The 12934-nt window shown below is 47.6% G+C and overlaps 1 protein-coding gene across 1 annotated transcript; it reads left to right on the plus strand.

The window, feature by feature from the left end:
* Positions 1 to 341: 341 nt before the first annotated feature.
* MUC21 (mucin 21, cell surface associated) lies at positions 342 to 6683 on the plus strand. Its single transcript, XM_034963341.3, has 3 exons — positions 342 to 846; positions 3040 to 4463; positions 4782 to 6683. Exons 1-3 carry the CDS (start codon positions 786 to 788, stop codon positions 4974 to 4976), a joined length of 1680 nt encoding a protein of 559 aa, XP_034819232.3. The 5' UTR covers positions 342 to 785; the 3' UTR covers positions 4977 to 6683.
* The last annotated feature ends 6251 nt before the right edge of the window (positions 6684 to 12934 follow it).

Here is a 12934-nt window from a genome sequence, read left to right on the forward strand (position 1 = left end):
TATGTCTTCTGGATCTCTCTTCCCCTGTTCCTTCAATGTGCATTGTTGAGTGCCTACTGCATACTCAGTAACACTCCATTTGTCTTCTGCCCATAACCCAGGAGCCCAGAGTCCTAGTTACTTGTCTCTTTTGCGTCCCCTGTTACTGTTTGCTGTAGAGATGTGAGGTCCTACCCTCTTGGCTCAGTTCATTAGGGCTTCTTTCATGCTAAAGCAGGCCCACAGGACTTCCTGACCAGAAAACAAATTCTTGAGCTGGAACAGGTTTCTAACCCGATCCCTGCTTCAAAGGGTGGGTCCCTTCCACTCTGACAACCATGATCTCCTCATCCCATTCTACTTCCTGCTGCAACCCAGCCCAGCACCCTGCCTAGTGTGGTCATGTCATTCTCCTTTCTCACCTTCCTCTTGACCCCCGCTCTATTCCGTCCCAGGCTTGGTATCGTTCTGTCACCTGCCTGTAGTTGGCAGACTGTCAGGTCAACTGCCCCACCCCTCCTCAGACCATATGAAGCTATAAAGGCCCCTGCAGCTCTTTCACAACAGAGAAAGAGGCAACTACATTGCCTGGAGGAAGCCTAAGGAACCCAGGCATCCAGCTGCCCACGCCTGAGTCCAAGATTCTTCCCAGGAACACAAACGTAGGAGACCCACGCTCCTGGAAGCACCAGCCTTTATCTCTTCACCTTCAAGTCCCCTTTCTCAAGAATCCTCTGTTCTTTGCCCTCTAAAGTCTTGGTACATCTAGGACCCAGGCATCTTGCTTTCCAGCCACAAAGAGACAGATGAAGATGCAGAAAGGAAATGTTCTCCTTATGTTTGGTCTACTATTGCATTTAGAAGCTGGTGAGTGATTTTATTTAAAATCGGGTGGTCTGAGAACCTTTGAGGAGTTGGGAGAGAAATGTGACCACTACTGGGGCCAGCTCTGCTTCTCTTCCATAGAGTGAGGATCATCATTTTACTCTAATCACTTCAGCCTAACAAGGTATGTTACGCAGGAAGCAGTCAGACACAGTGGTTAAAATTGGGCTCTGGTCTCACATTGCCTACATCTGAATTATGGCTCCATCTATTAACTGTGTACTTTAGGTCAGTTGCTTCTCTGCGCCTCAATTTCTGCATCTGTAAAATGGTAACAACCTGTGTGATATGGTTGGGGTTTTAAATATTAAGAACAAGAAGAGTTGGCTGCTTTTAAAATGTCACTCTTCTGGCGGGGCGCGGTGGCTCATGCCTTTAATCCCAGCACTTTGGGAGGGTGAGGCAGGCAGGTCATTGAGGTCAGAAGTTCAAGACCAGCCTAGCCAACATGGCAAAACCCTGTCTCTACTAAAAATAGAAAAATTAGCTGAGTGTGTTGGCTTGTCCCTGTACTCCCAGCTACTCAGGAGGCTGAGGCAGGAAAATCGCTTGAACCCAGGAGGCAGAGGTTGCAGTGAGCCAAGATGGTGCCACTGCACTCCAGCCTGGGTGACGGAGTGAGACTCTGTCTCAAAAAAATAAAATAATAAAATAAGGCCAGGCTCAGTGGCTCACGCCTGTAATCTCAGCACTTTGGGAGGCCAAGGCGGGTGGATGTCTTGAGGCCAGGAGTTTCAGACCAGCCTGGCCAACATGGTGAAACTCCATCTCTACTAAAAGTACAAAAATTAGCTTGGCGGGGTGGCTTATGCCTGTAATCCTAGCTACTCAGGAGGCTGAGGCAGGAGAATCACTTGAACGTGGGAGGCAGATGTTGCAGTGAGCTGAGATTGCTCCACTACACTCCAGCCTGGGCGGCAGAGCAAGACTCCGTCTCAAAAACAAATAAATAAACAATAAAATAAAATAAAATACCACTCTTCTATATTCTACAAACTCAATTTCTCTCCTACCCCTACACCTAATTCCACGTCAGCTTCCCACGTACAGGCTTGGGGGGTTGAATGTCTTCATCCTTCTGGGAAATCAAGGGCAAAAATTTGACATAACCTTAACTCCAGCCAAGCCTCCAAGAAGTTAAAAGCCTTCCCTCTACCTTTAGACGTTGGTTTACAGCCCTTAATCCTGGGAGCTCTTATGTATTTGAGCTACATATAACTCGTTCTTCTCTAGCCTTGGCCATAGTGATCAAGGGCCCCTGGAACTTGAATGCATATAGTCACCTGGCTTCTTGTTGTACACGCAGACTCCTGGGCCCCATCTCAAACTCTAATTCATTTAGTCTGGAATGATTTGCTTAAGAATATTTTCAACATGCTCCCTTAAGTAATTCTGATATAAGTGTGTTCTGAATATTATTCTGAGAAATATTTTCCAAGAAGGAAGCAATACTACTTAAGAAAAAAATTGATCAATATATACTAGTTTCACCTAGTCCTATAATTCTTTTATAATACTTTATATCTGTATTGTATCTTGTATAGCAGAATGTGGAAAAAGGTTAGCTACCAGTGAAACTAGATGATGTAACTCTGGCATTGTGGGTGGGTGGTTGACTTAGCTTAGTCTCCACAAGTGCGGATTCAGTAGCCTGGGTTGTTTCCTGTTCCACCACTCACTAGCTGTGTAAACTTGGGCCAGTGTCAACTTTTTTTTATTTTTTATTTTTTATTTTTGAGACGGAGTTTTGCTCTTGGCACCCAGGCTGGAGTGCAATGGCTCGATCTCGGCTCTCCGCAACCTCTGCCTCCCGGGTTCAAGTGATTCTCCTGCCTCAGCCTCCCGAGTAGCTGGAATTAATGCCCGGCTAATTTTGTATTTTTAGTAGAGATGGGGTTTCACCATGTTGGTCAGGCTGGTCTGGAACTCCCAACCTCAGGTGATCCGCCCACCTTGGCCTCCCAAAGTGCTGGGATTACAGGTGTGAGTCACTGTGCCCAGCCCAGTATCAACATTTTTAAGCCTCAATTTCTTCATCTCAGCTGGTGATAATAATAGCATCTATGTTATAGCACCATAGTGAGCATTAAATAAAATTAGGTAATGAATTTAGCCAAGCAATAAGCAGAAAGTATATATACACAATATGTATTTGTCATTATATGATTTCTTCAGCAACAAATTCCAATGAGACTAGCACCTCTGCCAGCACTGGATCCAGTGTGATCTCCAGTGGAGCCAGCACAGCCACCAACTCAGGGTCCAGTGTGACCTCCAGTGGGGTCAGCACAGCCACCAACTCAGGGTCCAGTGTGACCTCCAATGGGGTCAGCATAGTCACCAACTCTGAGTTCCATACAACCTCCAGTGGGATCAGCACAGCCACCAACTCTGAGTTCAGCACAGCGTCCAGTGGGATCAGCACAGCCACCAACTCTGAGTCCAGCACAGCCTCCAGTGGGGCCAGCACAGCCACCAACTCTGAGTCCAGCACGACCTCCAGTGGGGCCAGCACAGCCACCAACTCTGGGGCCAGCACAGCCACCAACTCTGAATCCAGCACAGTGTCCAGTGGGGCCAGCACTGCCACCAACTCTGAGTCCAGCACAACCTCCAGTGGGGCCAGCACAGCCACCAACTCTGAGTCCAGCACAGTGTCCAGTGGGGCCAGCACTGCCACCAACTCTGAGTCCAGCACAACCTCCAGTGGGGCCAGCACAGCCACCAACTCTGAGTCCAGCACAGTGTCTAGTGGGATCAGCACAGTCACCAATTCTGAGTCCAGCACACCCTCCAGTGGGGCCAACACAGCCACCAACTCTGAGTCCAGCACAGTGTCCAGTGGGGCCAGCACAGCCACCAACTCTGAGTCCAGCACACCCTCCAGTGGGGCCAGCACAGCCACCAACTCTGAGTCCAGCACACCCTCCAGTGGGGCCAGCACAGCCACCAACTCTGAGTCTAGCACAGTGTCCAGTGGGGCCAGCACAGCCACCAACTCTGAGTCCAGCACAGTGTCCAGTGGGGCCAGCACAGCCACCAACTCTGAGTCCAGCACGACCTCCAGTGGGGCCAGCACAGCCACCAACTCTGAGTCCAGCACACCCTCCAGTGGGGCCAGCACAGCCACCAACTCTGAGTCCAGCACGACCTCCAGTGGGGCCAGCACAGCCACCAACTCTGAGTCCAGCACAGTGTCCAGTGGGGCCAACACAGCCACCAACTCTGAGTCCAGCACAACCTCCAGTGGGGCCAGCACAGCCACCAACTCTGAGTCCAACACGACCTCCAGTGGGGCCAGCACTGCCACCAACTCTGAGTCCAGCACGACCTCCAGTGGGGCCAGCACAGCCACCAACTCTGAGTCCAGCACGACCTCCAGTGGGGCCAACACAGCCACCAACTCTGGGTCCAGTGTGACCTCTGCAGGCTCTGGAACAGCAGCTCTGACTGGAATGCACACAACTTCCCATAGTGCATCTACTGCAGTGAGTGAGGCGAAGCCTGGTGGGTCCCTGGTGCCGTGGGAAATCTTCCTCATCACCCTGGTCTCGGTTGTGGCAGCCGTGGGGCTCTTTGCTGGGCTCTTCTTCTGTGTGGTGAGTGCCTAATATGTAAGAAAATGCCTGGGGGAAGGAGCAGCAGAAACACAAGGAAATGGGTGTGAATAGAAGGGGTCTCAAGTCAGGGGTGGGTAGGGAGGAAGGGAGATCAGGAGAGAGTAACACAGAGACATGGTAGGTCAATGCAGAGGAAGCTGCTGACCTGCGGGAAAAGGGGGCCACACAAAGGACCGGAGAAAGGAGAACTAGGTGAAGAGTATGGTTGGAAGTAGGAGAAGATTCCAGAAGGCGTACATGGTAAAGGCGTGGTAGACAGGGATGCAATTCTGAAACTATTGACTCTTCTTTTTCTAGAGAAACAGCCTGTCCCTGAGAAACACCTTTAACACAGCTGTCTACCACCCTCATGGCCTCAACCATGGCCTTGGCCCAGGCCCTGGAGGGAATCATGGAGCCCCCCACAGGCCCAGGTGGAGTCCTAACTGGTTCTGGAGGAGACCAGTATCCTCAATAGCCATGGAGATGAGCGGGAGGAACAGCGGGCCCTGAGCAGCCCCGGAAGCAAGTGCCGCATTCTTCAGGAAGGAAGAGACCTGGGCACCCAAGACCTGGTTTCCTTTAATTCATCCCAGGAGACCCCTCCCAGCTTTGTTTGAGATCCTGAAAATCTTGAAGAAGGCATTCCTCACCTTTCTTGCCTTTACCAGACACTGGAAAGAGAATACTATATTGCTCATTTAGCTAAGAAATAAATACATCTCATCTAACACACACGACAAAGAGAAGCTGTGCGTGCCCCGGGGTGGGTGTCTAGCTCTGAGATGAACTCAGTTATAGGAGAAAACCTCCATGCTGGACTCCGTCTGGCATTCAAAATCTCCACAGTAAAATCCAAAGACCTCATTCTTATCTGTGTATCTGCATTTTCTAATCCTTTTTGCCCCGGGCAAGGTCCCTGTATCTCTGAGACACCCCGATTGGCTGGAGAATTGACTTGCGAGAGATAAGGAGGGAGGGCGGGTGCCAGCATGCTATGGGCTCCTGCGTGAGGCCTGTGGTACACAGAGATTAGGTTGTGATACATGAAGAGGCAAGAGCAGGATGAGGTGGAGGCGTTACAACTACCTGCTCTGTGTGTGGGCGGGAGGGGGGAGGGGGGTGCGCATATTCACTTGAAGTCGAGGTTCCCAGGGTATTTCCATGTGCTCCAGGCCTGACTACCCATCAGGGTGGAGGAGCTGGTGACACTCATCTCCCTGAGTGCTCCCTGGTTTCCCAAGGGAAAGACTTTCTGGCCTGCTGAGGTCGAATCTTCCAAGAGGCTCTTGCAAAGACCCGAGATTCTCATAAATCCCCGCCCAGAAGAGCTGCACGTATCCCTTTCATGAGTCCAGGGAAGAGGGTCCTCCAGGTCTTGGAAGACAGAGGGGAGCTGCTTTGGAGGCTAAGTTGCTCTGAGCCCACAAGGTAATGGAGGGCTCCTACTTGGGACAGAGCCCTCAGCAGAGAATTAGCAGTCTGTTGGTGGGTTCACCCCAACTCACAGCAGTAGAAACTGCTCCATCTTCCACCACTTATTGGGTTTCTCCAGTGTCAGCAAACCAAAGAGTTGGATCTTACCAATGCGGCTATAGGAAAACAGCCTGTTGCATGGTAAGAGTGATACCATCTTGAAGTGAAACCACCACAATGGCCATTTTTTTTTTAGACAGAGTTTTGCAGTGGTGCAATCATAGCTCATTGCAGCCTTCAATTCCTGGGCTCAGGCAATCCTCCTGCCTCAGCCTCCTGAGTAGCTGGGACTACAGTTTTGTGTGCCACCATGCCTGGCTAATTTTTAGAATTTTTTGTAGGGAAAGGGCCTCACTTTGTTGCACAAGCTGGTCTTGAACTCCTGGCCTCAAGTGATCCTCCTGCCTTGGCCTCCCAAAGTGCTGAGATTACAGGTGTGAGCCACTGCACCTCGCCAGATGTCCAATGTCTGACTCCTGCATACCAAGGTGTTCTGCATCAAGGGCTTTAAAACAATGCCTGTAGCATAATTAACCTCTCAAAAAGATGCTTATCTAACCTCCCCAGCAGTCATAGGTTTCGGCAAGAAAGTCTGTGATGTGACCAGTTGCACATGTTTTCCCCTAAAAGCTTACTCTAGAAAGGATATTTTTTGGAGAGGGAGTGCGGGAATCCACCATCTTGTGGCCACCTCAGACATCACTTCTCTTTGGAAGACTCCATTAAATATTTCTCTGTGAGAAACTGGATTTGTCAGTCTCTTTCTTTGATCTCTTTTCCCCTCAAAATTTAGGGGTAGGTTTGTGTAGACCTGCTCATGGTAGAACATTTGGTGATCCCCCAGCCAGTAGCTGGGAGAACAAGGAATGGGTAAGGAGAATGAAGCATCTGTAAGGAAACCCCAGGGCGGCAGCCACGTCTGTATAGGGTTGGATGGCACAACTGTTCGATACCTGTGTACCCCTGTGTGAGTGCAGGGATGCCTTGAAAATGCCAGGTGGCCTAGAGCAGTTATTAACTGAAAGCCGCATAGTGCACTGGGGTACGGAAGGTCGGCCAATAGCCACTGCAGAGGGTTGGGTGCTTCTTTTGGCAATGAAGATCCGGCTAGCAGCAGAAGCCAAAATTAAATGTCTAGAGAAGGAATTGCAACTAGAAAAAGACGTGTACCTCTCCATGTCTCTCCTCACATCCAACTTAGCAAACAAAATTGAAGACCAAGAGACAAAAATTGAAATGTTAGCATGTAGATTTGTCCACCTAGGGCGAAAGATATGGAAATGACCAAAAATCAGAGCTCTCATGAGAAAGCCCAACTGGGATGTGAAAACTTGGAATCCCTGGGATTGTTATGAAGAGGAAGACTGATGACATAGAAGTCACAGGTGTGGAGGGGGATGGGGATCATTGGCAAGCTCACTGTCTCATGCAAAGGAAAGCGAAACCTAACATTGGCAGCAAAACGGGGGTCAGCCGATACAGGAGACTCTCACTGTCAGGGAATCTACCGCTGCAGAACTCTTAGAGATTGCAAAGGCCTTTAAACAACTACCGAGGGAATCCCTGGCTGCTTGGATGGTCTGATTGTGGGACACAGGGGCTGATGATATTTCCTTAACAGGAGAAGCAGAAAAAATGAGTAACATCACCACCCATGCAGCCCTGCAGAAGCATCTTTGCTAAGGCAAGGCAGACGCAAGGGAGTCATAGCTTATGGACTGGCTCATTCTAGCTATGAGGGAGGCTTGACCTAATGAGGGAAATTTACCGGGAAGGATGACCTCCTGGCAGTCAACAGAAAAGGCCCAAGGGCTTCTCCAAGAATTAGGAATGAGTCAAGTCATCTATGTTTGGGTTCTCACAGGACTTAAAACAGTTTTTTCCTGCAGGGATGAAAAATAAATTGCTGAAGGGTGCACCAGGAGAATGGCACAACCCTTGGCTGATGTTATTGAGTCCTATAAATGGGACAAGAAGTATATGATGTGGCAAGGCCAGGCACAGGGGCTCACACCTGTAATTCCAGCAATTTGAGAGGCCGAGGCAGGCGGATCACTTGAGATCGGGAGTTCGAGACCAGCCTGGACAATATGGTGAAACCCCATCTCTACTAAAAATACAAAAATTAGCTAGGTGGTGTGCCTGTAACCCCAGCTACTTGGGAGGCTGAGGTAGGAGAATTGCTTGAACTCAGGAGGCAGAAGTTGCAGTCAGCTGAGATTGGGGCACTGCACTCCAGCCTGGGCAACAGAGTGAGACCCCGTCTCAAAAAAAAAAAAAAAAAAAAGGGCTGGGCATGGTGGCTCATGCCTGTAATCCCAGCACTTTGGGAGGCCAAAGTGGATGGATCACCTGAGGTCAGGAGATCAAGACCAGCCTGGTCAACATGGTGAAATTCCGTCTCTACTAAAAATACAAAATTAGCCGGGCATGGTGACAGGTGCCTGTAATCCCAGCTACTTGGGAGGCTGAGGCAGGAGAATAGCTTGAACATGGGAGGCGGAGGTTGCAGTGAGCCGAGATCGTGCCATTGCACTCCAGCCTGAGCAACAACAGTGAAACTTCGTCTTAAAAAAAAAAAAAAAGATGTATATGACGTAGGAGAAGCCATCACAGATTTGGGAGCTACTGAGAAAGCTAGGGACGGGGTGTGCTTTGTAACCCGGCAAGGGCTGACAAAGGGGAAAGATAATGCTCCACAGGAAGAAGGGGGAAAATACAGGAAAGCGACCAACTAGAGTCAAGAATAGGCAAATGTGGCATGACTTATTGGGAGCAGAAAAATTCTGAGAAAAAATATGTAAAAAATGTTAAAATATGGAAAATATGAAAAATGCTGTGTTAGTAGCCTATGGAGGGAAGTACAGACTGAAGGGCTGTTTTGTCCCTTCATTTCTGCCCCTCTAGCAGAAGAGGAAGATGACTCAACCCCTCATTCTAATACTCCAGCCTATCAGAGGGGGATTCCATGCTGGGCCCAATATTAGGAGTGGGGCCAAGGTCAACCCCACGTTGCAGGTGATCAGAGGCCCCATATTGAGCTCACCATTTACTGTTCCTCTCAAAAAAATAAGGAGAAGACTATTTCCTTAGTAGATACTAGGGCAGAATATACTTTAATTCATGGAAATCCATAAATACACCCTGGTCAATGGTCTGCCATCAATGGTTATGGGGACAAACGATCTGGATGAGAAGGACTTTAATACATCTAGGTATTAGGGAAGCTCCCCGCCCCATATGTGGTGTTTATTTTTCTTATTCCAGAAAACATTTTAGGCACAGGTATTCTGTTAGGAAAGACTTCGCAAACTTCAGTGGAAAAATTCAGATCGAAGGTGCATGTAGTGAAGACTGTTCTTGAGAGAGGAAGAAAATGGGAGCCCCTACAACTTCCTGCCCCTACATGGCGTTGTCAACATTAAACGATTCATATTGTCCAGGGGGTATGCTGAAATAAGTGCAATTATTATCCTCCCAATAAGTGCAACTATTATCCACTCAGCACAAAGCCCATGAAAGAGTCTTGTCTTTTTTCGCATTCCCGTCTTTTCTTCTAGTTTTGTTATCTTGTTGGCATTATGTCAGCAGCTGAAGCTTTTACTGTGCTTGCAGCCATGGCTTTTCTTTTTTTAACTTTTATTTTAAGTTCGGGGGTTCATATGCAGGTTTGTTACATAAGTAAATGTGTGTCATGGGGTTTTTTTTTGTACAGGTTATTTCATCACCCAGCTATTAAGCCTAGTACCCATTAGTTATTTTTCCTGATCCTCTCCCTCCTCCCACCCTCAACCCTCTGATAGGCCCCAGTGGGTGTTGTTTCCCTCTATGTGTCCATGTGTTCTCATCATTTAGCTTCTACTTATAAGCGAGAACATGCGGTATTTGGTTTTCTGTTCCTGCATTAGTTTGCTAAGAATAATGGCCTCCAGCTCCATCCATGTCCCTGCAAAGGACATGATCTTGTTCTTTTTGTATGACTGCATAGTAGTCCATGATGTATATATACCACATTTTCTTTATCCAGTCTATTGCTGATGGGCATTTAGGTTGATTCCATGTCTTTGCTATTGTGAATACCACTGCAATGAACACATGCATGCATTTTGTTTTTTTTTTTTGAGATGGAGTTTTGCTCTTGTTGCCCAGGCTAGAGTGCAATGGTACGATCTCGGCTCACTGCAACCTCTGCCTCCCGGGATCAAGCGATTCTCCTGCCTCAGCCACCCCAGTAGCTGGGATTACAGGCATGTGGCGCCACGCCCATATAATCTTGTATTTTTAGTAGAGACAGGGGTTTCTCCATGTTGGTCAGCCTGGTCTCGAACTCCTGACCTCAGGTGATCCACCTGCCTCAGCCTCCCAAAGTGATGGGATTACAGGCATGAGCCACCGTGCCTGGCCACGTCCATGTGCTTTTATAACAGAATGATTTATATTCCTTTGGGTATACACCCAGTAATGGGATTGCTGGGTCAGATGGTATCTGTCTTTAAGTCTTTGAAGAATCACCACAGTGTCTTCCACAATGACTGAACTAACTTATACTCCCACCAACAGTGTATAAGCTTCTTTTTTCTCCACAACCTCGCCAGCATCTTTTATTTTTTGACTTTTTAATAATAGCTGTTCTGACTGGCGTGAGATGATATCTTATTGTGGGTTTTTGTTTGTTTGTTTTGAGATGGAGTTTCGCTCTTATTGCCCAGGCTGGAGTGCAATGGCACGATGTCATTGTGGTTTTGATTTGCGTTTCTCTAATAATCAATGATGTTTAGCTTTTTAAAATATGTTTGTTGGCCACATGTATGTCTTCTTTTGGGAAGTGTCTGTTCATGTCCTTTGTCCACTTTTTGATGGAATTGTTTGCTTTTTTAAAATAAATTTGTTTAAGTTCCTTATAGATGCTGAATATGAGCCCTTTGTCAGATGCATAGTTTGCAAAAATTTTCTCCCATTCTGTAGGTTGTCTGTTTACTCTGTTGATAGTTTCTTTTGCTGTGCAGAAGCTCTTTAGTTTAGTTAAATCCCATTTTCAATTTTTCCTTTTGTTGCAATTGCTTTCAGAATCTTCGTCATGAAATTTTTGCCCATGCCTATGTCCTGAATGGTATTACCTAGGTTATCTTCCAGGGTTTTATAGTTTTGGGTTTTACATTTAAGTCTTTAATCCATCGTGAGTTAATTTTTGTGTAAGGTGTAAAGAAGGGGTCCAGTTTGAATTGTTTGCATATGGCTAGCCTGTTATCCCAGCACCGTTTATTGAACAGGGAATTCTTTCCCCATTGTTTGCTTTCGTAAGGTTTGTTGAAGATCAGATAGTCGTGGGTGCATGGTCTTATTTCTGTGTTTTCTATTCTGTTCCACTGGTGTATGTGTCTGTTCTTGTACCAGTATCATGTTGTTTTGGTTTGCAGTAATGTCTTATGGTATTGGGTGCTCATCTATGGAATGGAGATGGGCCATCAATCCTCAGAAGATGCAAGGCCCAGGGCCCAAAGTGAAGATTTTTTGTTTGTTTGTTTTGTTTTGTTTTGTTTTGAGACGGAGTCTTGCTCTGTCACCCAGGCTGGATTGCAATGGTGCGACCTTGTGTCACTGCCACCTCCGCCTCCTGGGTTCAAGCGATTCTCTTGCCTCAGCCTCCCGAGTAACTGGGACTACAGGCACCTGCCACCATGCCCGGCTAACTTTTGTATTTTTAGTAGAGATGGGGTTTCACCATATTGGCCAGGCTGGTCTCGAACTCCTGACCTTGTGATCTGCCCACCTTGGCCTCCCAAAGTGTTAGGATTACAGGTGTGAGCCATTGCACCCGGCCCACAGTGAAGTTTTTAGGGGTTACATGGTTGGGTAACACTCCTTTGATACTGGGTGCAATAATTGACAAAGCCCAACAATGTCAACTCTAGAAATAGTCAAAGAAATCCAAACATTTGTGGGTCTTTTGGGTTATTGGAGAGTATACATCCCATACTTAGCACAGTTTTTGAGATCCCTATACAGACCTATCAGAGAAAGGGCACATTGGGCCTGGGACACACCACAGCAGGAAGCTTTGAACAGGCTGAAGTGCTGGTACAGCAGGCACAGGCCTTAGGCACCCCTTTGGAGGGTACAGCTAGGACTTTGGATGTTACTGCTGCTCCTGAGGATATGAGTGGGGCCTTATGGCAACCGCAGTCTAGGGAATCAGTCCCTTTAAGAAAGGAGCCAAAACCAGATACTCTCCTGTTGAACAAGAAGTGCTAGTAGTAGAGAATGCTTTACAGCAGGTGGAATTGCTAACAAAGACCCTTCCCATGACTGTGAGAATAGGTCTACCAATCAAGGGATGGTTAGAAGGATTTTTAAACAACCCACCTCTGCTGTAGCCCCAACACCTACCTTGAATAAATGGCATGATTATTTGCAACAAGGAAGAATGCTAGCAATGAGTCCCTTAAGCCCAGAATTACATACTGCATTAGGCTCTGTTACGACGTGAACAAACAAAGGATACCACCTGACCCTCTCCAACTCCAGCACCTGGCATGGTAAGCATCCAGATGATGCTTGGTGTACAGAGGACTCCAGCAGGGGAAACCGCTGTTCTTGGACCGCTGTTGCTACACAGCCACAAACTGATACAATCTGGTTTGATACAGGTAGGCATCAGAGGAGCCAGTGGGATGAGTTGCAAGCGGCCTGGTTAATAGTCACATATGGGCCTGGCCCCTGGTTCTTTGCACTGATAGCTGAGCTGTATTCAAAGGCCTAATTATGTGGCTGGCTCAACAGGAACAAGAAAAGTGGATGATTATGCACAAACCTATATGGGGCATGAACATGTGGCAAGACATACGGAAAAAGCCGCAAAGCCTTGTGGCTGATTTAACTGTATTTCAGGTGACTGCACATAAAAACCACTCCGTTCCACAAAACATGGAAGCTAAAACCCTAAAAAAAATTAGAAACATCATGCCAGCTCAGGCCTCTGAACTATTGACCTGGGT

The sequence above is a fragment of the Pan paniscus genome, chromosome 5 (assembly GCF_029289425.2).
Source record: "Pan paniscus chromosome 5, NHGRI_mPanPan1-v2.0_pri, whole genome shotgun sequence".
Taxonomy (NCBI): domain Eukaryota; kingdom Metazoa; phylum Chordata; class Mammalia; order Primates; family Hominidae; genus Pan; species Pan paniscus.